Here is a 27,692-nt window from a genome sequence, read left to right as displayed (position 1 = left end):
ATTTCATCTCTTGATTGAAAAATGGTTAGTGGACACGGCCTTTGGAGAGAGTGATGTTCCTTGCATCCTCGTACCATATGAACTGCTTGCAGCGTCTATGCTAATTTGAGTGCCGCCGTCTTAGAATTGCATTTATTTCGGGTGAAAAAAAATGGCACCCGGGTGGGCTCGAACCACGAATGTTTCGGTTTACAGCCGAATGCGCTAGCCGATTGCGCCACGGAGGCTGACGCATTACGTGGAAACTTAAAATAAAAACTTTAACTATCGCGCATTACCACTACTCGACCAGTATTATTTCGTTTCCTTTAATCGCGTAGTACTAACTCGCGTAAAACTTTGCTTCGCAAAAATGTACCGCCGTGCATTTGCTCAGATTAAGTTTGAGTCCCCACTCTTGGCTCCACAAATGAACGTTGTTTAAGTCAGATGATTGAATTTCAAAACCATAACGGACATAATTCATAATATAATGTGAAGTGTCTGGCGTGTATTGCGTTAAACTTTGCTTCAAACATGAATATTGAGAGACCTCTAATTAATTCCTGTATCGGTGCCTTGTAAATTGTTCTTGATTATGTTCACGCAATGCTTGAAGGCATTTTTCAACCTGAGATTGAAATAATTTTAATTTTAAAGGTCTTACGTGACTCTCCTCAATTGCAATGGATATTTTTAAAATATTTCTTTAGGCTGCAATCCATCAATTTCGAACTTTCATGCTTACAACGTATATGTTCAATTTACTTTGAAAATGGTATTTGTACGATTCATTATTTCCCGCGAAATTATCAACGGCAGCAACTGTTGACCGTTCCGAAATCACTGACTTGCTTACAGTGCAGTACTGTTTTCCGTTCCGTTTTGCAGCAGCAGTAGCAGTACTGCCAGTGAATTACTGAACGCACCCCTAGACGAGCGGATTGGATTCGGCGGGCGATTGTTGAGCGTTTATGCAGTGGAGGTATCGATTTGTAATACTCGTACAGGTAAATGTCGAGGCTGGTATATGCCGTGAACATTACAATATGACAACTTCTGTTTAAAACAAACAATGGGTTTACAAAAATGATATATTTCAGCCGATAGAATAGGAGTGACACGTTTTCTTTGGTAAAGAACGTGATTTATGGTTAGCCCCATTATCCACTCGGGAACTCAAGTGTCGTTTTTGAAATCAACACCCCTAACTCTGCGATAAGCAAGGTATTCAGCAAAAGGAATAGGGTCGTTTCCTACTGGGAACATAGAAAGGCAGGAAAATGAGGACCGTGAGTCAACTCCTACCATTTGATTCTACTCCTCTCCACACGTGTCCAGATTTTTTTCATCTAGCTAAAACTCCCATCCCAATTTCCACTCACAACATCTTCCAGGCAGCAGTCGTTCGCAGCAATTCCGGCAAATACGTATGGGTTGTGCGTAACTGCTTGCCCTAGTGGTGTGCTGTGGTTTGCAACGGAAGAATTCAGTTCTACCAGAATACTTCGCGGAGGTGCTCAGTGGAAGTCTCCGGACAAGTTAGGATGACACGACACATCCCATCAACATTTCTCCTCGGACTTACCATTACGACCGCGGTGATTTTAGGTGAGTTACTGTGTTTTTTAATGTTTCATATATCATCGTCTCATCATCATCATCATTAGTCAACAATCCTAAGATTAAGATACATTTAGTGCTTTACCGGCGAATAGACTGGGTGAAGTGTTATCGCGATCGCCGCCACCTGATCAGGAGCTGCTTTAGTGCCGAAGTTTCGATGCAATAGGCTTAAAAACAGAGAACGCGAGCAAAGAAGAGATAAAAAGTCGTTATGATAGTCTCGTTAGTGTGACTGATCTCTTAGATAAACTCGAATGGGAATCTCTGTCGGACCGTAGATTGAAAAATAGACTAAACCTTTTATATAAATTCAAGAGCAGTGTCTTTTCTAACGAAGTCAACCATTACGGACGCCAACATACTACGGTAGATCAGATCAGGTAAATAAAATAAGAGAGATAGACTGTAGAACAGACAGATTCAGAATGACTTTTTTTTCAAGAAACAATAAGAGATTATAACGTCAGCGTTAGAACTCACAAATAGATCAGATGACTCGTAGTGTAGCCTACTAACCTATGTAAAAACTTAACGCATATTTCTTAATTTTATGATTATTTCTAACAGCATGTTTCGTGCGTTCTAGCTTTATTGGCAGAGAACCTGAAAGTGAAGTTAGTAAGTTTTGCCCGTGAATGAATGCAGTAGTATAATTTGTTAGTATGCGTAACGTTTTTGTACCGAGTGGTGTCCATGTTGGAATCCTATTGCATGCTGGTTATTGATCACCTCCTGCCAAACACCCTAGAGGTGGCTCGCAGGGTATTATGTTGATGTAGACGACCGACTCGGCCATCCAAACGTCGGCAGTTATGCAGTTCATGACCCGGTGGCGATCCCGAGAAATCTTCACTCAATCCTAAGATTGGTTTGACGCAGCTCTCCATTCCTCTCTCCTATCCGATAGCCTTTTCATATCGACGTATTTCTTCTCTTTTTCATCCTTTATAATCTGTCCTATGTAACTCATTCGGGGCCCTCCCTTGCCCTTCTTACCTTCCACCTGTCTCTCCACGATTGTTTTCATCAGGCCGTAATGCCTCTGAGCCAACTAAGTCGTCACGTCTTCTCCTTATGATTTTTTTCAGAAAAGTTTTCTTTTCTCCCAACCTTCTTAGCGCTTCCTCATTACTTACTCGGTCGATCTAGTGGCGTAGCGAGGGAGGGGGTCCGGAAATATAAAAACAAAATTTCTTTCATTCATAAAAGAAAACGGGAATGGAATAATTTTTAAACCTCCCATCCCTATCACACCTCAAATGTCCCAATTAAACGCTTTATATTTAATTGTTAGAGATATATTTGGTAATTTTTGCATCAAATTAAGAAGAACAATGGTAATTGGAGTAGGTGTAATTCCAGGAAATAAGTTTTGAAAAACCATGAATTTACGAAAATTTCTTTGACGAATGAAGATTTTTCGATAGTTAAAAGTGTTAAAATTAATTAAAAAACTTTCCAAGTAGGCTTCCGCGGAGATTATGATGATATTTGGTGATCTTTTTGGTTATTCTTCCGCGTTTAGTCATTTTGTAGGAAAATGGATAAATAGATTAAAACTCTTTACTTAGAACCCCGTTTTTCCAAATTTTTCCACTCTGATTTTGGACCGCCCAGAACGAAATTCCTGACTAGGCCCTTGGGTCGATCCATCTTAACTTCATCATTCCTCGGTAGCACCACATTTCGAATGCATCCATACTTAACTGCTGCTGCCAACGTCCAAGCCTCGCTTCCATAGATAAACATGCTCCATATCTACATCTACATAGTACCCTGCGAGCGACCTCTAGGGTGTTTGGCAGGGGGTGATCAATCAACAGCATGCAATTGGATTCCCACATGCACACCACACGGCCCAAAAACGGTATGCATACTTAGAAATTATACTACCACATGCTGTTAGAAATAGTAATAAAATTCGGAAACATATGTAGCATCTGATGAAATTTTTCGTTACAAACATTGCGTACACTGTGATTTTTCGCCATAGCATGGTAGGTGGATGGCTAACGGATGAAGTGAAAAAAATCTGATGAAATTTAAAGGATCATTAGTGAGAGATAGTGTTCCGAGACAATGGCATCAAGAATGTTAAGCGATAGCGCCAGTGGTAATACCCAGGATACTGTGAGATTAATAATTTAGTGCTGAGTGGAGGGCTGTTTACAGAGTACAAAGCTCCGTACGTCAGATAGGACGTTGTGCCGTGACCCCCTTGTCGTCTTCCACATATATTTTAAATAATGGGTATTTTATTACCTGGCGAAATTAAATAAGAGAATTAATTACCATCGGCACCCATATTACAATAATTTACAACTTGTTAATGCTTGGATTGGGTTAAATTCTTCGCATTTTCTTGCCGTTTGCTGCTCATTCCCCTACGATCGTGTTTCGAAACACACTATATGATGAGGGAATGTTGCATAATACGTTCACCAAGTAGCCTTCGTAACTCGACAAGTAGTTGATTTTTTTCCATGCAAAGCTGGTAATCAAAATTGTAGTAACATGCTTACTATCAACTGCCAGCTGCAAAGGACTAGGTAGAGTAAATGAACATGGGATTTTTTTTAAGCCACGCATCCCTGTCACACCGCAGATGTCCCAATTACACGCACCATATTTAATAATTAGACATATTTGGCAATTTTCGAATCGAATTAAGGAAAACTGTGGTAAGTAGAGTAGGTGTAATTCCAAAAAATAGGTAGAACGAGAGCTAGGTGCAACATTTTCTTTGTTTAAAACGAATGGGAACAAAAGACACGGTTGTTCAAACTTATATCACGCCGAGAAGCGAACGCTCCTGTTTTCTTCATATGCATCGCAATGGGCTGCCATCGCCACAGAGCAAGGACGCCCATTTCAATCGCTTGACTGAAATGTTTTCCTAGTGAGGGACGTCGTTCATAAAGGAACAGCCCCGCGCCTGAGGTGATTCACAACACTGGTGAGTTATTACGTCCTTTTTGGGCTGTAGTCGATGGCGGTAGAGGAAGATGAGCAAGAAACACGAGCAGTTATCTCATTTTTTCATTCGCACTCGTAAATACATGAGTTTGAGCATTACCCTGCCAAGTATATCATTACTTATTTTTATTTTTTGTGAACGTTAGGTGAAAATGGCGCCTTCAGTTTTCTTAACTAAGGGCGAGTCCGTGATAATTTGAAGCATCTTTCACCGAGAAAGGGTTGAGTCGTGCTTTTGAATAATTACTGTGGCCGTCACTCAAATATATCATTTGGTGTCCGTTTTCGAGTTAAGTCGCCTTGGGCCCGCCGTCAACCGTAAGGCTATAGTGCACCCCTAGTATTTCAACCACAAAAAAAAACCAAAAAAATAATAATAATTTAATTTGTGGTTTTGACCGACTTATCAATTTTTGTTGTGTTACTAACTCCTAAAAACACGTCCCCAAGAGAAAGATGAATTTTTTTGTGAAATTATCCTATTTCTTTAATGTCCTATATGTTATCCGGGGCTGAGACGAATACAAATAACTTAATATCATTAAAATCGGCGCAGCCGTTCCAGAGTGTTTTACGTAAAACGATTTTCGACTTTCTTTTATATATACATAGATAGGAATAAGTTTGGGGGTCGCTACAGACACGGAGGGCTTACATATATGCTTATATTACTTGAGCAATTAAAAAATAGCTATTACATAGGCACGGAAAGAGATATCTTTTTGAAGCTGAACGCCATACAATTTGAAATCTGAAGGAAAGGATAAATTAAAAGAATTTTTTTTACAACGGGTAGGCATAAGAATTTATTTTTGCCCTACACGAAAAGGGCTTCATTAGTTTTGATTGAAAATACTCAATGTTAATAAAAGTTCACTCTCCCTCATAAATTTTTATCGTTAGCATAATTTTTTTATAATACAGAATAACCACTGGTATCCCAACACCTCCTGTGGCTATCAAAGCGGCTTACAGGGTAATATATAGATGCAATTGTATTTCTATGAGGACTCTTGCCCTCTTTGTAATTTATGTACCTGAAACTATTATATTCAGTTCGTAAATTAAAAAACTGTAATTGGGAGACTCGCGTAACGGGCCAAATTAACCAAGTTTCCCAAAGAGCTACATAAAACAAGTGAAATTCTATTCAACATATACATAATACACTCCAATCCAAATCTCTAAGGTGTTTGGCAAGGGGTGATCAATCACCAACATGCAGCATGCAAGAGGACCGCCACTTGCACGCCTCAAGGTCATAAAATATAACGCATAATAAATACATATACGTGCACATTCATGAAAAGGGTAAATTTAACTTTTTTTTCCTTTTAGAGTAATTCCTATAGCAAATTCTGGAAAGATGAGAAGAATGGGAAAAATAAAAAAATCATGCAATGAGTCGACCAAACGAGTGACGCCATTAATTATTAATCGAGACACCGTTGCCATCCTTGATAGTACGAGGAAAGAATGACGTTTAAAATCTCTGTTTTTCGGTCTATTTTCTGTATTTTCTTCTCGTGATCACATCTGACACAATACGACGGTAAACAAAGGATATATTTAACGTCGTCTGATAAAAAATCTTATCCAAATTTCATCCATGGTGTAAACAATGCCCCCGCGCTCATGAAGCGACTATTTTGAGACTACAGTTGGAAACCAGTTTTGTCTGCAACCAGTTTCAAACTGAAACAAAACTATTGTCTGCACACTAGTGTACTGGAAGAGGGGGTTGTGAATCAGTTGCATCTATTGTGCAATCAGTGGAGTATTTATTTATTGCGGTAACTAGCATTGTTTTCCAGGCCCTTTCTCGGACTTGTGCGCTTACTACAGGGTTTGTCCGGAAAGTAATAGGACTGATTTTCTTCCACCGTGACTGTTCTTCGGAGCGTGTTTGCGCCGACTGAATTTGGTAGAGGGTGTTCCTAGCTAACGAACGAGCGGCTGGTCAGTTGTCTGCGAGCACCTGGAGAGTCAGGACAGACGTTTTTGCACGACGTGTTTCTGTGAGTGGTGCAAGCCGAAAATGCAGCGTTCGTTACAGCAGAGGTACGCGATTGAATTCTGAGTGAAACTCGGTAAATATGCGACAGAGACGTTTGTTATGATCAAGTAGGCTTACCCAGATGTTGCTTTAGCAAGAAGTGGTGCGTTTCGGTAGCACTGGGCCTTTTTGGAGGGCCGGGAAGAGGTTGCTGATGAAGACGGTGCTGGAAGACCTGTGACTTCGGCAAACACCGACATTTTGACTCGTGTGCACAAAGTTTTGAACTCAGACCGTCGACTAAGCATTCGTTTAATTGCCCAGATGTTACATTTATCAAAATCTGTGGTTCATGACATTGTGACGGAGCATTTGAACATGCGCAAGATGTGTGCGCGAAGATGGTCCCAAAAGTGCTCACCGACGACTAGAAATTGCGGCTCACATCGCCTTTCATGTGAACAGTTAATTAACCAATGCCGGCATCCCAACGCTTCCGCAGTCGTCCTACAGCCCAGATGTGCCCCCCAGACTTTTTTTTTGTTTCCTTGTGTGAAATGGCCGATGAAAGGCAAGAATTTTGAGACGACATAGGGAATCCAATCAGCATGCACCTCTGCTCTCGAGGCTATTTCGGAGAATGTCTTCTGTGACGCCTTGAATGCTTGGAAATCGCACTGGCAGCGATGCATCGACGCAGAAGGAGCCTATTTTGAAAATTTTTAAAGAATTGTAACGATTGGCTCAATAATTTTTTTTAAATCGACTCAGTCCTATTACTTTCCGGACAAACCCTGTATGTCAAACTCAGACGAAGAAAACGTTGTTGATAAGCTCTATAGCAACAGGCTCAACTTTTTGGAAGTTCATTTCAATAAATAAAAACGTTGTTAATTATTATCAATACCGAAAGCTATAGATAGCTTGTATTTGTACAGAACTTCATGGTTCTCCACTGCTCCAAAGAGCTTCATGTCGAGTTCTTGATCACACTATAAGGCCGGCAAAACACTAGTGGTGTCGTGCAACTGAAGTCTGCAACGCAACTGTAACCGCGGGCTCACGGTTGTATGTGACTGATTGCAAATTGGTTTGGGACCGCCAAAAATCAGTCGCCTCGTGTGCGCCTCCCAACTTTCACACAAAACAGTTGCGCGGTAGGATGGTTTGCAACAGGGTAGTTTCCTTCATCAAAGAAAACGAAATGCATTGATTGCGATTCGTTACCCACCATTAGAGTATTCATACCATACAAATTATTTGGTTTTAGAAATCCCAGTTTAAACGAATGGCAACGGTCAATTTTAACCTCATTTGAAAAAGTCCAGATTGGCGTCCATGCGATTCCACTCGACATGACGTCACAGGGATCCAGTTTCTATACGAGTAGATAGGAGTTTTACATTGTCTGAGATTACCAATGCATGCAATGAGGCACAGAGGTCAGGGAAACATCTCTTAATAATCACCCATTAAAATAAATTACCTAAGTTCGGAAACTTACCTTCGTTTGATAGGGGAATAATAATCCTCATTTAAGCCAAGCGCTACCTGCTAGCTAGCGCTCAAGCCTCTCCCCAAGGTCACCTCATACGCCGACAGCTAGAACAAGAAATACGTCACACGGACTTTTCCCATCATTCCTACTCAGCCGTCGCGTTTTCGCGCGCTTGTAATTTTTCACATTTCGTTTAATCGCGAAAAATAGATATCGTCATTCGAAAATGCGCACTGCAGGAGTAATAATCTTTCGATTTAGGCAATAAAAAAATAATAGAAAACCACCCTACTGTAGCTGAAGAATAGTCGCACCGTGTGCGCTGGGCCTAACTTAATTTTTCAGATCACTTGACTGACTCTCGTCTCATTTTTCAAAAAGGATGCGTGGAAAACTCAACCGGCCAATGCTTCAGCGGCGACGGCAGACATCTTACTTGCAAGTCGTTATCCTTATGCCAACCATACAAGAATATGTTGCTGCAAAGACCTTTGCTCCCGAACACAGTGTCGCTGCTAAGGATGGTCCAGTGTGGATTTCAGGCAAGTATTCTTTTTTTTCATTGTCAAGGAGGTTGATTCGAAAAGTAACTTTTATGAAAATTTGAAAATATGAACTTCCCATGGGCTCTTTGAGCATTTTTTTCTTACTGTCAATTGTGGTATAATTTCACAAATAAACAGGACAATATTTTTTCCAATTCTCGAACGGTCGTTCTTTCCAGCTATTTTCGTAGGAGAATCAACGGCCATAACCCTTCTTCAGGCGAGTTGGTTACGTCACCGACTCCTAGGTCTCATGAATCGGCCTCGCGTGATTATTAGCCATTAACTTTTTCGTAACGGATTCCTTCCTATAATGTAAGTGACACCGCTTCTCATCTAATGAGCACAATGGACGAGTAAATGATCCAAAACTCGAATGATCAACTCAAGAAAAGGGAGAGGAAACCTTTGCATTTGCATTAACATGGGGTCGCAACTCCTTAGTTACTGAGCTATGGCAACGCAAACATTTATTTGGATGGACTTTGTAATTACCATAAAAGCGGTTTTTCTTAGGTATCCAGCCTTTTCGACATTTTATTTAGTACTCTGGATTTTTTAAGGACACTAAATAAATAAGGTTGGGGAATAATGTGATATTATGCCTGAAACAATCTCAAAATGATTGCGCAATCTTATTGCTGATATTCGCACAGCTCTCGTTTAATTGATCTCGAAAATTAATTATTTCATACAATTATATTCGCACGTTTTTGTCCAGCCTTAATTATTTAATGTTCTTAAAAATGCAGAGTATGAAATAAAGTGCCAAAAAGGCTGGATTGCCAAGATAAGCCGTTTTCATGGAAACTGCAAATTGCATTAAAAATGTTTGCGTTGCCATTATTCAGTAACTAAGAAGATGCGACCCCATGTTCATGGATTAAAAAAATTCTTAAAATTGTCTCCCTTAAACACCTCCTGAAGTATCGCAGATTCCTCCTGAAACAGACGGTATACCAAAGACTTTTATTAAATTTAGATTTCGGGTATGAATGAAGGATCTCATTCTAGTTTGTTAATCTCACAGGGTAATCGCCCAAAGGTGTGTTGTCCGTATGAAGCAGAAGATTCCGGCAAGCAGCCCAACGGGCCGAAGAATCAGACGGAAAGGCCGGCAGACGGAAATGGCGGAAAAGGACAAGGCACCATTAGAGTCGACCAGAACGAAATCTCCCGCCATCCCAACTGGAAACTGTTGGACTCGTCAAAGTGCGGGGCAGAGGTTACGTATCGCATTTTTGGCGGAGAGGAGGCACAGATCGGAGAGTATCCGTGGTTGGCACTACTGGAATATCGTACAAGTAAGTATATGTACATATTACCCTTCGAGCCACCTCTAGGGTGTTTGGCAGGTGGTGATCAATCACCAGAATGCAGCATGCAAGAGGTTTACCAAAGTTACACCTTAAGATCATAAAAATATTATACAGTATAGAGCTGTCCGTTAAAATGGACATGGATTTTAGGGTATTTTAACCTTTCAATGTATATGCCAGTCCACAATTACGGAGACATACTTACGCGATATACTACGCAAAAAATAGCCAAACATTTGGAGTAATTGTTCATGATATTATAACTAAGGTAAAATGGTAAAAAAATAAAATAAATATACACGGAGCTAAACAATTATGACTGAAAGTTAAATAATGCTCTCCCATAATTATTTTCTTCAGAAAGGGGCGCGTTAACTCTTATTATAAAATCCGAAATAGAGAATTATCTAATAAAAGTCTCTCATAAATACATGATTATCTTAAATGGTGGAACCATTTTCAAAAATTCGTATGTATTCATTATTGGAAATTTATTGAATGCAATTGATATCACACACGAAAAAAAACTTTGAAACTTCCTCTTTATGTTGGTATTGTTCATTTGTTTTCATTTTGAATTTGTAGTTGAATGAATAATAGGCTTTAAAAAATAGGTTCATCATTTACAATTATCAAGTACGTAAAGGTAGCCATTGTCTTTGCATTTGATAATCTCAAATAAAAAGTAAGGTGTCCTGACGTACTCACTGATTTTTTATACTTTACAACGCAGAGCCGAAAATATGCTGACAGGTATAGTCATAAGGTTTTCAGAATATAGGTATTACTTGTCATGTTCAGGTGCATAAAGCATCGTGTCCACTGGTGACTGTAAGTCTTGAGATTGAGTCTCGAGTCACAAGTGGAAATGGGAATAACAACAATTGAAGCCCCTGAGACTTATTGCACCTAAGGTAGGTACTTGTCTCCGAGAGCTAAGGTCTTCCAGCATTATTTATTTTAGTGAGTTGATTGATATTATAAGAGGGTTAAACAGAGCTTCATACCAATAAAAAAAGTATGCTTCTAAGTTTTTTCATAATGTGTGATATCAATTGAATTTTATAATTTAATAACTTGTCGTAATTAATACATACCAGTTTTTGAAAATGGGTCAATGGTGCAGAATAACCCTTTATTTCTGACAGACCTCTAAAAGATAATTCTCTATTAGGTCTCGCAAAATAACAATCGACCAACACAAACAAAAATATTGCTAGAGGACCCTCTCGGAGATAAGGAGCAAATAGCCTCGGAGACGTCAATAGTTGTCATAGAAACGCATACTTCCCAAATCACTAGAAAAATTCTCATTGTCGGAATTAGGAACAATTTCGTTCATCTGAGACTAGTATCCTGGTCTCAGAATACAAATAGGGGCGTAATTATGAGTTATTTTCCTTCAATGAACACATTTTTGAGAAAAATATCTGGGACTATTCTGTCAGAGACCTCCCGGAGGTTGAGATTTGTCTCCATGGACACAGTTCTGAGATAAATATCGAGATTTGGTCATCAGTGGACACGTAACTTTGGTCAATGAGCATTGCGAAGATCCTTAGGTTCATTCCTGGTCTACGATGGGCATAATACGGAAGCAAAGTTTAAAAATATAAGAAATTAGTTTTCCATATTCTTTCTATCCTTATTTTGAAATAAAAAAGTTGGACTTCATGACTGAAAGCAAAATTTATCAAATAAATTATGCGAAAATTATTTTAATCTGTTTGGCAGAGATGGAATCCCCTTAGCCTCGCGTTCTACTGATATTTCTGCATGGTGTAGTAATACAAATTATAAAACTTTCCAAGCGTCAAATGCAATTACGGGAAAAACAATTTTCTCTAATGTATGTGTTTAGTCCTTTCAAGGAGACTCACGTCTCATTACCTTATACAAATACTACCGGAAACGAATACTTAGCAGCATGACTTCGTGAAATTGCTTCATGAACTTGAAGTAGAAATTAAGTCGTGATTTCAAATAACATCCGAAATTAAATGCAATAATTTTTTCAGAAAACATTAAAATGTTATGCACGACCAGTTTGTTGCTGCCCGTCATCTTTAGGTCCTCTCCTCAAGATGTCGCAAATTATTCTTTTTTTTTAATAGGGCACTTAACTTTTTATCCCATATGAAATTACAAAGTTTTAATTCAACGACCTAGTGCTTGTACTGCAAGTGTATTAATATGAAAGTCGGCTAGCATAGGCAACCGCGGATGTTTACAAATGAATATCGGGGATTTAACGCCTTATAATATTTATTAAATTATACTTACAGTTATAAATTATACGTCAAACGAAAGAGCAACTTAAGCAGTTTTGTTTTTTTGTAGCAGCAATGCACATGTGCGTGAAATGTTTCCGCCGCGATCCGCCAGAAAGCGGTAGTAGCAAAGATGACGACTAGTGAACAGAGAGCGCTTTGTGTTTTACAGTTTGCAAAGACTGAATCTGTGCAACGTGCGTTCCGAATTAAATTCGGTTGTGATCCTCTAAGCGACAGTAACATCGCAGATGGTATCATCAGTTATGCTACTACCGCTTTCTAGCGGATCGCGGCAGAAACATTTCACGCATATGCGCGTTGTTGCTAAAAAAAAAAACAAAACTGTTTGAGTTGCTCTTTCAATTGACATTAATTTATAACTGTAAGTATAAAGTAATAAATATTTATCAAGCGCTGAAATTCCAATATTCATTAATAAACACCCGGTATTATCTTTGTTAGTGTTTTTTTGCCTTTATTAATTCGCAGTAAACGCTTATTTTGATTCTATCATTGCAAGGATATCTTCTCCTTGATGCCTCACACTACTTAATGCGTTGGCTGCTCGGGCATCTCTCTCTGTCCAATCTTTGATGTTTTGTGTCCATCAACATTTTCTTCTCCCTCTTGGAAGATTTATTTCAACCCTGTTCAACCCTGTTCGCGTTAACGCCGTACAATAGCGTCATTATTCCCAAAACGCGTGCTCCAGAGAAAGAAAAAATATCAAATATTATTAGTACTACCAATAAAATTCTCCCGCTGAGTATACAAAAGCCTAGAAAAGAACCAACCGAAACTCTAACTACAAAATATGACATTAACCTTGTTGTAGTTAATTGCCGTAGCGTAAAAAACAAGCGCGCCGAAATCGAGCATATTTTTCAGGACGCAGACGTGGTCATGGGGACAGAGAGCTGGCTTACGGAAGATATAAGCGACAGCGAAGTTTTTCCTCCAGAATATAAAATTTACAGATGCGATCGACGCAATAGAATAGGTGGTGGAGTTTTTATTGCAGTTAAATCCCATTTACAAAGCGCCGCCCACGAAATAATTGACAACGAAATTGAAAGCGTATGGTGTACAATTAAACAACGAAACAAAAGGAGTATTCATGTTTGCTCTTTTTATAGACCGCCGAACTCCGAAGTCGATATTATGTACCTTCTAGAAAATCAAATATCCGCATTTACTCAGAGAGACAGTAAAGGTGTGATAGTAATCGGGGAAGATTTTAATCTTCCATCCATAAACTGGGATACTTACACTGTAAAACCGAATTCAAGGAATAAAGAAATCAGCGAGGTATTACTCAACATACTTGCAAATCACTCTCTCGCCCAAGTAGTTGACAAACCTACGAGAGGAAACAAGCTATTAGACCTTTTAGCAGTAAGCGATCCTAAGTTGATAAAACAAGTCGATATTATTGACGGTATAAGCGACCACAGAGTAATCTTTGCAACGTTAAAAGTTGATGTGGTGTCAGCCGTAAAACCAAAACGCAATATTTACCTATTCGATAAATGTAACTTCACTAAATTTGGCGAGATGCTTAATGACTCCTACAAAAAATTCGTTGTTACATCAAAGGACCAAAGCACAGATGTAATATGGACACGTTTCTTAGAAATTCTGCGCCAAGGAATCAACGAACATATTCCGCAAAAACTGAAATGTGATAATAAGGAACCTCGCTGGTACAACAACGATGTCAGAAGAGAACTTAGGAAACAGAGAAAACTATACAACTTGTACAGAAAGTCCATCACGTCTCGTAATAAATCGAAGGAACTTGAAGCTAAAGAAAGTTACGCTGCTCAACGCTCAATAACCAAGAAATCAATGCGAACTGCAATGCGAAAGTTTAAGAAAAAAGTACTTGGTGAATTACTCGAAGAAAATCCGAAATCCTTTTGGTCGTACGCGAGAGAGCTTCAGGGAAAACATTCAACCGTAGATTCGTTATTTGATAAAGATGGTAAACTTGTCACCGAAAATATTGACAAAGCTAACACTTTAAATGCCCACTTCGAAAGTGTATACACTACTGACGATACTCAATTCAATTTAGACATCCCATATACTGAGGATTTGATGGAAGAAATATCTATAAAACGTGATGGGATAACTAAACAACTACAATCGATTAAGAATAGTAAATCTCCGGGTCCGGAGGGAATACCCGCGCGTGTCCTCAAAGAGATAGCTCCACAGATCGCACCTTACTTAGAGATCATATTCAAGAAGTCACTCTCCGAAGGGAAGTTACCGCCCGACTGGAAAATTGCAAGTGTTACACCCATTTTCAAAAAGGGAAACAGAAATGACCCAGGCAACTACCGTCCAATTTCCCTAACATCAATTATAGGCAACATACTTGAACATATCGTTGTTAGTAATATCATGACTTTCTTGGACAGACGTAACTTCCTCCATGACTGTCAGCACGGATTCCGAAAAAATAGATCCTGCGAAACACAGCTCGCGCTCTTTCTTCACGACGTTATAAAATCTGGTGAATCGAAAAGACAAGTTGACGCACTATTTCTAGATTTTAAGAAAGCTTTCGACACTGTACCTCACAACAAACTTTTATACAAATTACAGTCATGCGGATTAAACGAAACAGTTGTAAACTGGATACGCGACTTCCTCAGAGATCGTAAACAAAAAGTAGTTCTTGACGGAATTAGCTCTGATGTTGTAAAAGTTACATCAGGTGTTCCACAAGGAAGCGTAATCGGCCCCCTGTTGTTCATTATATACATTAACGATCTCTGCTCCCGCATTAGCAGTAAAATACGTTTATTTGCTGACGACGCTGTCATCTATCGCGAAATTAGTGATCACTCTGACTATGGAAATCTATCATCGGACTTAAACAACGTTCATTTGTGGAGTCAAGAGTGGGGACTCGAACTTAATCTGAGCAAACGCATGGCGGTACATTTTTTGCGGAATTCGTCCAACACTAACAATGTTTATGCAGTGGATGGCATTAACATAAAGGCAACAGACGAAGTGAAGTACCTGGGAGTTACGATAACCTCGAACCTCACGTGGGGAACACATATAAAGAATATTTTCGGCATAGCCCTGAAGAAATTAGGATTCGTCAAGCGTATTGTGGGAAGATTTTCGGATGAGAAAGTAAAAGAAAGGTGCTATTTCGCTCTCGTCCGACCGCACCTTGAATATGCAGCGAGTGTATGGGATCCGGTGCAGAAAGACTTAATCCGCGAACTGAATAAAATACAAAGGAAGGCTGCGCGTTTCGTCAAAAACCGCTACGGGCGTACAGACAGTGTTACCCAGATGTTAAGCGAATTAGGCTGGGAGCCGTTGGAGACTCGGAGGCTACGCGCTAGGCTTAGATTGCTTGAACAATTAAGAATGGATATCTTTAAAAGCGACACAGAGAACATAATCTTAGAGCCACACTATATTTCCAGGTCCGACAGAAGCGATAAATTAAGAGAGATTTTTTGCCGAACGGATAGATATAAGAATTCGTTTTTCCCCCGAACAATAAAGGACTTTAATAAACGCTTGTCCCAGCCTCGTTAGAGCACTTCTTTTTTTTTTAATAGCTGTAAACGGCTGGTGTCCTGACACCCCCTGCCACACGCCTTTTAGGCGGCTTGCGGGGTATTATGTAGATGTAGATGTAGAACCCTTCCAAGACATAGCTGAGGATTTCGTACTTATTTTCTCTCAGCATGTGGCCAAAATATGAGATTTTCCTCTACTTAATAAACTTCCTTCGAGAGCGATGAAGGCCTGATCTTCGCAGAACCACAGTGTGCGAAACTCTCTTGATCCATGAAATTTTGAGAAGCTGTCTTAAGCAGGGGCGCAGCTTGGAATTAAGGCTGGGGGAGGTTTAGGTGCAACTAATGCAGGGGTGTGTGGAGGTATGGAATATCCACCAGGAAAAGCGGTAGGTGCGAGATTAATAAATTGCGGAGTTTCAAGATAAATGGTTCAAAATGGTGAGTTCTACGGCTTTCTGAGGAATATTTTAGTAATCCTTACACTATTCTATTAGTAATATCAATCCAATTAATAAAATGCATTAAACTTAAAAATTTCTCTGAGCTCTGGGGGGGGTTTAACCCCCAAAACCCCCCCTCGCTGCGCCACTGGTCTTAAGAACCACCATTTTAATCGCTTCCTGTCTTTACTATGATGTTTTCTTAACCGTCCAATTGTCCACTCCATACAATAAGACGAGTACTGCACCACTTTCATTCTGAGAGTCCAGGGAGTGTCTTTGTGGATAATTATGTTATATGAGTGGGTGAGAAGCCATTGGGCACAAGGGATTTCTTTTTCTGAACAGAGTTAGGAACAGAAATTAGGTATAGAAAATAAACGAGATCAACTACATATTTAGTAGTGCATTAGATTTTCCACTCGATGTCAGCGCAGAACAGAGTGTTTCATCGCATCCTAACAATTAACTTTACCTAACTCTGTTGAGAAAAAATTTATTTGTCCCCCTTAGGTTGTCAACCCCTCACATATCTGCCGGAATGCTGTACTTGCATGTTGAATGGATATACTTATTTTAATTACCAACCGTTAGCAAATTTTAGTTTCCTGTGCCTTTTGCATGGAGTAATTTATGCGTGGTGAGCTCATACCAGCAGCACAAATGTGTAAGAGTTACTTTCATTATTATCTTTCTATAAGCACGTGGTGCCCATGTTGCATGTATCGTGCTGCATGCTGGTGATTAGGCTCCCCCTGTCGCGCACCCTAGAGGTGGCTCTCAGGTTATCAAGAAGGCGTAGTTAAATTAACGAATTTGCATAACACTTTGCTGACTCAGTATTGCTATGAAGAATTGTTTAAGTTCCCGACATCTATAATGCAATGATAAGTGAGAGGCATGAGGTGACTTCTCGACTCACATGGCTTTTCTCTGCTTTCCAGAAGAGGGAATAAAACCCCTCTGCGGCGGATCTCTTCTCAACGATCTCTACGTACTAACAGCAGCGCATTGCGTGCAGGAATTTCCAGGCGTCAAACTGTAAGTATAAACTTATGCCGCTACATGTTTCGGGAATCAGTTGTTATTATTATTATCAAAAATAAAACTACAAGTTGAACATTCGGTCGGGTGGTAACATAAATAGATTTTACCCAAGTTAATGCAAGACGCTTCCTTGAAAAAAATATATACAAGGAGAAACATCTAAACAGCAATACAATATAAACTTTACTCTAAACATGGTAAAAATACAAAATGAAAAATATCCTAACAATACAATAGTATCTTAACTTCTCATGGAAGGTCTTTCGGTAACGCGGGAAGAGTTTAAAAAAACTACCTTTGGACACATCGTTCCAATCCCTTTTCCCCCGATGCAAGAAAGAATATTTCACAGAATCGGAAATCCCTTTCGGAGCGTCTATTTTGTGCTTTTGATCCTTTCTTGACAGAGAGAGAGAGAGAGAGAGAGCGGCTCTTTAAATCTAAATCACAAATAAATAATCGGAAATATATTTTCAATTGGAGTATCATGCCACCTAAACCATAATCAAATAGTGATTGAAACGATGATCGCCGATTTTCTAGAGTCCGTACTGATAACTAATCCATAAAATATTATATCGAGGTTACTGGGGATAAATACGTAGAATTTTGTACTAATTGGTCTCGGAGCAGAGCAGCAGGAGCCATGTTAGAACTTTATCCTAAAATTTTGTAACCTTTGTAAACGATTCGACTGGCTACTGGCACGTGACGTCAGCAATAATTACAAAATTAAATTCATTCGGTGCATTTGAACGTCATGATTCCTCAATTTTCCTTAGAATGCTATGCTATAATCACATATTCCGTACATTTAATTGTATTATATCATACCTTGACTGCACAAATAGAAATTGCATATCATCACTTAAGCATTAGGCGTATATCAACGGTGCGTGGCTTCTTTGAAGACACTCTTGTACCACAGGAATAGAAGGATCAACAACTTCATCAGGAATAAAAGGATCAACAGGAATAGAAGGAACAAATAGAAGGACCTTGATAATGTTACTTTGTAACGAAACCATGGTCGGTCTCAATAAATTACCATGTGGAAATAGCAAAGTTGTTGATCCTTCTATTCCTGCGATTATGGATTTCCACCAAGTTACGCCCGCTACTATTAATTATATTCTTGTACCAATTAACCGGAAAAAACTCGCGGAACTTTTCAACTGGATTCTTTCGTAGATTTGTCCCAAGTATACGGCTGCCCTGAAAATCTACGGGGCCCAATTAATCTGAAAGGTTAAAACCTTGAATTGCATTTATCTCCTACCTATCCTTAAATCTCGATAACGTCGAATGAACAAATAAATTCTCAACATTTTTAACAACGCTGTATTACATTAAAGGGTTTCTTACATGAATAACTATTACTTATACCACTTCTTTAAATTAAGCGACCGAGGATTCGATGAATAATCGTCATCAGGCGCATATTATTATTATTATTATTATGTGTTATAATAATATAATATAATTAAATACGCCTGATGAAAATTATTATTCATCGAAATCCGGGTCACCTTATTTAAAAAAAGAAGTGGTACAAGTAATAGTTATTCATCTAAGAAACTCTCGAATAAATTCTGTCGCATCAATAACTTATTTCTGAGGTGAGTCCACTGCGCACAGATATGTTGCAATGTTTTCCATGAGGAAATATTTCTCCCTTTCCACGAGCTCAGTTTAGGTGTGAGACTGGGTGAGCACAACGTGGAAACGGACCCAGATTGCCAGGAGTACGGCGAAGACAGTGAGTGCGCAGATCCTGTGCAGAGGCGCCGGGTCAGCGAGGCAGTCTGTCATCCCAAATACAAGCACCAGAGGAGCTACCTCGAAAATGACATCGCTCTCATCCGAATGCACTCCCCGGTCACATTCTCAGGTGAGTGAGCTGCGTGTCCAAGACACAAGTATTACAATAGGGGATTCTAGATGTATGATCTCGTCGTTTCCCGACGTGATGTCTCGTAGTTGAACTCGGGCTATCCAGGGGCGCAGTTAGGAATTTTAGGCGCAAAACACTGGGGGGTCTGAGGGTGTGGAATACCCACCAGGGTAAGCGGCAGTTGCGAGGTCCCTTCCCTAGAAAATTTTTCAGATTAATGGCTCAAAATGGTGAGTTTAACAGGTTTCTGAGGGATATTTTATTAATCCTCACAGTACTCTGTAAGTAGTATTAATCCAATTAGGTGAAATGGATTAACGCTGAGATTTGGGAAGGGGGGTTTATAACCTCCAAAACCCCCCTCGCTGCGCCACTGTCTTGGAGGGTAGATCTTGAAGCATTTTTTTTTATTTTTGCCGAAGTTCCAGTAAATTTCTACACCTTCATAAGGGCGACGAATGAATAAGAGTGCATAAATCTGATGCATAAAGGCATAAAAGGTTACTGCAATGTTATTTATTTTATTATTATTATTATATCATTATTATTTGCAGTAATAAAAATTCTTGTCCATCCTTCTTAATTAATTTATCGCTAAATTTATTTTTATATTTTATACTTTATTATTGTAAAAAATTAATAACCTTTAATGACCTCACGAATAAAACTTTCTGTATTCACATTCATTCATAGTTCTAATTAAGGTATATACATACTGTATACCGAAAAGTAGGAAAAATTTTTTATTGAAAGTCTTCAAGACCTACACTCCAAGACATTAATCAGCATAATAATAATTGTGTTCGTGGTAGGCTCTTGACCTGGATAGAGTAGTGGTTTGTGCAGTGGTCCGGAAAGCCAAAGGTCCTTGGATGAAACCCTCTCGGGTTCCCAACCGGGTCAGGGTCTCCATGGTGTAAGCCGACGTTTCGTTGAGAGACTTCCTCAGCATCTTCAGGGTTGATGAAATTTTGTAATGGGGTTTTTTAAATATTAGGTTGGGTAATAGGATGTTTGAACTGCGTAACAGTGTATTTCACGGGTTGGTATGTGCGCACCTTCACGTTGAAATAAGTGTCAAAGTGAGAGAAAAGCGAGGCACTAGTTCCGGAGTCGCAGACGCCTAAATGGACGGTCGATTTTAAACTATGATTACAGTACACTGGCCCTTTTGATTTTATATTTTTTAACTTGCAATCAATTGGAATAAATATGGAAAATATAAATTTGCTTTTACTATTTATAATTTGGAAAAAAATAGCCGTGGAGAAATTAATTATCATGAGTGGAACGTCGTTCATTTTTCACGGTGAAAAGTTTTATTCAATTAGAGAAAAGTTATATAATCGGACGGAATCGTAACGTGATTTTTAGATATGTTATTAATCGAAGAATGCGCTAAATAATGTAAAAGAAATCAACTGCCATCGAGTTGCAAAAAGGGTTTTATGATAAAAGATTAGCTATGCATGACAAGCTGAAAGGGAATCCATCCGGCCGCTATGGCCGCACAGCAACGGGTAAACTATAATATAAACAGTGTCCATTAAGATATTATTATTTTGTAATAAATCAAATTTGCATGCATTACATATTTTGTCTATTCATAGATACAAGCGGTGAAGTTTTCTACACAAGAGCTGAGATTTTTGAAATGTAGAGTGGCCATTCCCGAGGCTCCCACCCTGTCTTGAATGAAGTGCTCGAAAAGGTTATTTCCGTTCAACTGAGGTGTACTTATTCGATTCCGGAATGCCAATTTAGTACTCTTTCACTCTCTACGTGCAATAAACCATATTCTATTGTATTTTATTTTTGAAAGTTAAAATACCTCTTCAAAGCAGTATTTTCTTTCTTTGTGTATTGGGAAGTGGTACATGCAAACTTATGAGCAAATCTTTATTTTTCTATTAAGCATGAAGGTTTTTTCAAAGATATTGATAAAATAATTTTGCAAATTTTATATCAGATTTTTTTCTGGTCACTAGGATTATTGACTTGAACTTTATTATTTTTATTATTTAAAATTTTTATAAATCTATTTTTACAACTAATCAAGTTACTTTTAAAATTCTAAAAGTAATGAAATTGAAAAAATATCGAAAGATCGAAAATATTGAAAACTTAATATTTGATTTCATTAAAGCGGTCTCTAAAACATATATATGAATATTTTAGGGTTGTTAGTAAAAGTTTTAGACTTTTGTCCGACTAAAGTGGGGTTTGGCCCCACTGTGCGTCGGCCCATGCAGATCCTGACCCGGTTGAAAACCCGAAAAGCTTTCATCCATGCTATTCACCGGGAAAAGCTCAGATTCTCCAAATTTAACTCCCAGGGGATTTTTTTCTCATGGAAATCCATGTATACTACATTCTATAGTCATTTGCTTTCTTAGTACAGTCATTAAAGCTTTCAAATCAATTAAACCCGAAAGGTTGGTTTTGATAGGTTAAGATAGAGCTCACCTTGGAATAAACGACGTACGGTTGGTTTGCGGTCATTAAACACAGGGGATGGGGGTAGTTTCTTTCTCTGGGCCACCCTTTATCACAAACACTTCTGTTTGATGTGTCAGAACCTTTATTTTGTACCACAAGCCTTCTATCAGAAGGCAAGAAATCCTACTACTAATTTTATGAGCAAGATATTTTTCGCACGAAGTTAATATCAATGTCTCTTTATATTGATAAATATAAGTCTTTGAAAGAAAAAACGCTAATTTCTTCGCTAATAATACGAAGCTCCCTAAGCTAATAAGGGAAAGCTAATAAGCTAATAAGGGAAGAAATTAGCTGCTTTCATTACGATTGTAATTCAATATTTATATGGCAATAACATTTAGCTGCAGCTAACCATTAGCAACTAAAGAACCGGATAGAAAGCCCGGGAAGAAATAAAAGTCCGGTAGTCTAATCCGCAGACATGCAATTTTGCAGTAAACGATGAAATGAAATTATATTAAAACTTAAATTTGAGCGAAAACGATGCCCTCGGCCCCAAACTATGCTGGCCTTGACACTGACATCCTTGGCACGGGAAAGAAATCGTCCTCCTTCTCAAACTGGTTTTTTCCGCTTGTCCCTGAATTTCACCATCAATATTTTTTTAGATTGGAGTATGTTTTACATAATCACACGGCATGTAGGCATTTCCAATTGTTTTATCGTATCGAATATATAGAATTAAGTTCAATCTAATCCCAGAGGCACGAGAATTAAAGAAGAGAAAACTATTTGGATACTTGAAAATTAATCTTTAAGGCAGGATTTTTTAAAAGTAGCCTTCTACCGTAGTCTAGACAACTGGCTGCTGAAATGAAGACAAATTTTATGGTTACACCTTCGTTTGTTGCTCATTAATAATTTTAGGGATAGGTAGGTTTCTCAATGATAATTTACGTACGAAATTTTATAATAACACTCCGACTCTCACTCTGATCATGAAAATAAAATAAAATAAATAGACTGCAAAACAGAGAGATTTAAAATGTCATTCTTCCCTCGTACTATTAAGGATAGCAACGTTGTCTCAATTGATAGGATTAATGGCGTCGCTCGCTAGGATCACTCATTGCATGTTTTTTCATAGTTCTAACCTTGCATATATTTGCACTAGGAATTACTAACCATTAGCAATTTTTTTATGAATTAGCATGCATATTTTTCTAGTGTGCGTAATATTTCTATGACCGTGCGGTGTGCATGTGGCGGTCCTCTGGCATGCTGCTTGTTGGTGATTGGTCACCCCCTGCCAAACACCCTATAGGTGGCTTGCAGGGTATTATGTAAATGTAGACTCTTCTCTGACGATGGAAATAACTATTCCGATATTCGCTGGCACCTACTATCGGCAATGTAATATAGAAAAACATTTTTTTTATTTGTTGACGAGAGAAGGTATTTTAATCCACCGAACCTAATTTATATAAGGCTTACAACCGAATTTCATCATGTTTCTGAATGGCTGAGAATTCCCTTCTATTTTCCAAATAAGGGGGTAATGTTTTATCAATTTTTGGTGCAACGAGTTCTCATTCAATTTATATTGTCCTACCAATCTTAGTAGGAATTTTCCCAATTTAATGCATTTGTAATTAATTAATGTATACAGCCTAACGTAAGCTAATTCTATTCGCAGATTTCATAGTTCCTATCTGCCTCCCGAATGGTGATGCTTTGGTGAAGGAGTATTTGAAGCAACCGCTGTTCGTGGCCGGATGGGGAAGGACTGAAAACAGTAAGTGCGAAATTTTGCCTGATACCAAATACTTGCCGACGTGCAAATGACCAAAATGCATCCATTAGAATGAATTATGAGTTCAAAAGTTCGGAGCTGCGACTGAGGATTCTTATTTTTGTCCTGAGTAAAGATTTTCTGTATCCATGTTTAGGGATGAATTGTGGAATGATTTAGTGATGGCAAGAACATTCGAGAACAAGGGCAGGTGCAGTCATGATCAGTCAGTTTACATTGAAGTTTTTAGTAGTTAAGTTACATAAAGCAATTTTAACAACTTGTGCCAACTCTCCAAGGTTAAAACTGTCATGAGAAAACACTTAAGGTCATCCAAAATACTTTTTCTTCAACAATGTCTTATTTACATTCATTTTTTGTTGATAATGAAAAACACATTTTTTCAATTGTAGCTCAAAAGGCACCATTCAATAGGTTGGCTGGCATCCTGAAAATGTTTCAAAAAAGGTAAATTTTACTGTTGTAGTAACTCGACGTATTTTCTCTCCGATTTTAATTGCTACGTTTATCTCTCTGAAAAACTTTCCAGTCAAGCGCAGCTGCGTTTATTTCGTTGTGAGTCCATATCTGCCTGTAAGCCGCATGCTCCATAATAATAATGATAATAATAAGTTTATTGTTCTAGGACCTTGTCCTATGGCACATATCACATTCTAAAAATAAGTCTCAGCAGTGAACAACAAAACAAAAGTGAAGATACAATTTTACAGTATTAATGATGCTATTACAGTATTCCACACACAAAAGCATGCCAAGATTTGATTCTAAACTAAGAGCTAACGCCAACGGCTTGTTACCTCCACATTATCCTCCGCTAAATAAGCAAATAATCCTAGGTGTAAGCTGCCTCGCCTCCACCAAAATCGCTGTGTCGATCTGACAGGGTTATAAATGCAACCACGTCAATGTCGATAAAAATAATGTTGACCTTTCGCTGTTGACACACATGAAACACAACAGGGCTTCAACCCACTGATTTATTTTGTTGATACTACATGTTTCGAGTGCCTGATGATGAGGTGGATATGATTAAAAATCGTGAAACAAGAAAAATTTTTAAATGTTCATGTTTCATGTGTGGAATTCACTTCCACGTATTCTATTATTGCTGAACTTGAGCTGATTTTTATCATGAAATAAAGTTAAATTTGGTGTCACTAGATAACTAGTTTTTTTTATTTCCAAAATAGTTGTTTTTTTTCAAAATACAGGGAATATAGGTTTTTCATTTAGATATAACTTCAGTTCTGAGTTTTACGCACAGAATTACTTCAACTTTTTTTAGCTTTACGTGTATTGAGTATTTTATTGTTTACGTATTTTTATTACACGAGTTTGAGTATTTTTGGTTTTACGTTCTTCCTTTCCGCATTTAAGAATTTTACAGTAAGCCCAATTGAAGGCTTATTCCATTACAGGCTATTTTACTTCCCTGAATGGGGATAATTTACTGCATGTGCATATGTAAGGAAGGATATATATTATCATTATTCATGATTTTAATAATTTGGCGACGTCATCGACCAAAATGTCAGATCGGACCTTGTCAAACAAATGCAGAGAAATGTCAACCAACCGACTTGAAATTAGAGTTTCCTTCATTTTGCCAACAGGCTCGCACAGTAAGGTCAAACTGTGGGTCAGCGTCCCGGTGGTGACCAACGAGGACTGTTCCCTAGTGTACGCCAGCCTGACCAGAGTGACGGAAGAGCAGATGTGCGCTGGGGGTCAGGCGGGCAAAGACACCTGCATGGGCGACAGCGGAGGACCCCTGATGGTCATCGACGACGTGGTGCCGGGCAGACGGGGGGGACAGTGGGTGGTCATCGGCATTGTTTCAGCCGGGCCAGTCGCCTGCGCGTTGGGTGGCAAACCTGGTATCTACACCCGAGTCCCTCCTCACATGTCATGGATCCTGGACAACCTGAGGCCTTAGAGAATACAAGAACCATTCCCTGAGACAGTGGTACTGAACGTTTGCATACACATCCATAAGTTTTGCCATCACTCGTAATCGGAAAAGTTGGAAACCTCTCGGGTGCAGCTCGTCTATTGGGAAGGAGTCGAACGGTCGGGGAGATACTGATCTTCTTTTATTAAGTTTTGAGGTTAACGAAAGAAGTTACAGGCACAGAAGTGTTCATTAGTTTGATAGCGATAGTGAAAAAACATTTTTGATTCCTGGTATTCAGCACACTGGCGAGAATTCACGCTAAATCAAAAAAATATTTTTAAAGTGATATTTTTGCCCATGTTGGAAGAAAATTACTCACATTTTTATTCTATTCTAGCTAATTTTTATTAAGATTTTATTTCGTATACGGGGCAAAAGGAAATAAATAAATATGGGAGCTTTCCTTTGCATATAATACGAATTTTATTTTTTTCAGCACCAGGACTTCACCTTCAGTATGCAAAGTTATCATTCCATGTAATACCATACATGAGATATCTGATTAATTCATTATTAATGTCTTGCACCAGACCAGTCTGGTGATTTGTTTTTAAACATCTGATTTCGTGCCAATAAACTTTAATGATTTTGAAGTTTTCATCTCCTTTATTTCCCACGGCTGGTAATACTGAGCGCGCATGTATACATGATCAAATGTTTATAGGTAACTACAAAAATTAAGACTGAAATTATTGTCATATATTACTCCGTAACAGTGAGAGTAAAATTATGATTAATCGATCATCATCATTAGTCAACAATCCTAAGATTGGTTTGACGCAGCTCTCCATTTCTCTCTCCTATCCGCTAATCTCTTCATAGCTACATATTTATTCTCTTTTACATCCTTTATAACCTGTCTTATATAACTCATTCGGGGCCGTCCCTTGCCCTTATCCCCTTCCACTTGTCCTTCAACGATTGTCTTCATCAGACCATCGTGCCTCAGAATGTGGCCAACTAAGTTGCCCCTTCTTCTGCTTATTTTTTTAGGAGGCTTCTCTTTTCTCCTACTCTCCTTAGCACTTCATGGTTACTCACACGGTCAATCCATTTTATCTTCATCATTCTTCGGTAGCACCACATTTCGAATGCTTCCACTCTTGACTTCTCTGCTGCTGTCAACGTCCAAGCCTCGCTTCCATAGAGAAACATACTCCATATGTAGCATCTGATGAATTGTTTCCTTACTTCTATGCTGGTATTTTCAGCTGTAAGAAGATTCTTCTTTTTGTAGAAAGCCCTCTTCGCCTGCGCTATTCTACTGTGTATTTCTTTCTTGCTCCGTCCATCGCTGGTAATTCGGCTTCCCAGGTAAGAGAACTCGTTCACCTCTTCAAGCTTATGCTTTCCTAGGTTGATGTTTGTTTTAGCCTCCTCTCTTAAACTGCAAACTAATATCTCAGTCTTCTTTTTGTTGATTTTCAGCTGCTATCTGGCCATTGTCCTTTCCATGTTTGTCAACGTCTTCTTCAAATTCTTCTCTGTCTCGGCTATGACTGCTATGTCGTCAGCAAATCGCAGCATACTAATTTTTTCTCCGTGGATATTGACACCCGAAGCTTTCTGCTTGATTTCGTTGATGGCTTTCTCTATGTAAACATTAAAAATTAAGGGGGAAAGCGCACAACCTTGTCTCACCCCTTTTCTTATTCTCGCTTCTGCACCGTTTGGTCCACATTTGATCACAGCTACTTGGTTTTTATACAAACTATGAATAATTCTACGATCATTGTAGAGTACGCCGATTTCTTTCAAAATTCTAAGCATTGAATTCCATTCCACGTTATCAAAGGCCTTCTCCAAATCGACAAATGCTATGAAGGTTGGTTTGTTTTTCTCCATTCTCTTCTCTATGATCATCCTAAGAGCCAAAATTGCTTCCCTTGTGCCCCTGCTTTTCCTAAATCCGAATTGGTCCTCATCCAGGAATTCTTCTGCTCTTCGTTCAATTCTCCTGTAAATGATTCTTGTCAGAATCTTCGACGCATGTGTCGTCAGGCTTATGGTCCTAAATTCTTCGCACTTCTCAGCTCTCTTCTTTTTGGGTATGGGAATGATGATGTTCTTCTCGAAGTCACTAGGTAAATCTCCTGTTGAGTACATATCGCAGATAGTTTTATACAGTTGAGTTAAGACCTTTTCTCCTGCATTTTTTATTAACTCTGCTGGAATGTCATCTATTCCTGGGGCCTTATTCTTTCGCAGGTCTCTTACTGCAGCGTCAAATTCCGATCTTGAGATGCTTGCTCCAATGTCATCCTTTTCAACTTCACTTTCCTCTTCGAGAACTTTTGAGCTAAGTTTGCTCCCGTTGTATAATTTCTCCA

At 38.8% G+C, this 27,692-nt stretch overlaps 1 protein-coding gene across 1 annotated transcript in view; it reads left to right on the top strand.

The window, feature by feature from the left end:
* The window catches only part of LOC124167662, a 59,734-nt gene extending 33,779 nt beyond the window's left edge, over window positions 1-25,955 (top strand). Inside the window, exons 8-14 of the mRNA XM_046545646.1 lie at window positions 1,440-1,590; window positions 8,457-8,617; window positions 9,651-9,924; window positions 17,157-17,253; window positions 18,951-19,150; window positions 23,292-23,390; window positions 25,022-25,955. Of these exons, the coding sequence (XP_046401602.1) occupies window positions 1,440-1,590; window positions 8,457-8,617; window positions 9,651-9,924; window positions 17,157-17,253; window positions 18,951-19,150; window positions 23,292-23,390; window positions 25,022-25,344 (1,305 nt within the window). The 3' untranslated portion in view covers window positions 25,345-25,955. The remainder of the gene's footprint in view (window positions 1-1,439; window positions 1,591-8,456; window positions 8,618-9,650; window positions 9,925-17,156; window positions 17,254-18,950; window positions 19,151-23,291; window positions 23,391-25,021) is intronic.
* Window positions 25,956-27,692: the final 1,737 nt, after the last annotated feature.

Source organism: Ischnura elegans, chromosome 11 (assembly GCF_921293095.1).
Source record: "Ischnura elegans chromosome 11, ioIscEleg1.1, whole genome shotgun sequence".
In the NCBI taxonomy this organism is placed as follows: Eukaryota; Metazoa; Arthropoda; class Insecta; order Odonata; family Coenagrionidae; genus Ischnura; species Ischnura elegans.
The sequence above is the reverse complement of the archived record's forward strand: the minus strand, read 5'-3'. Positions and strand labels throughout refer to the sequence as shown.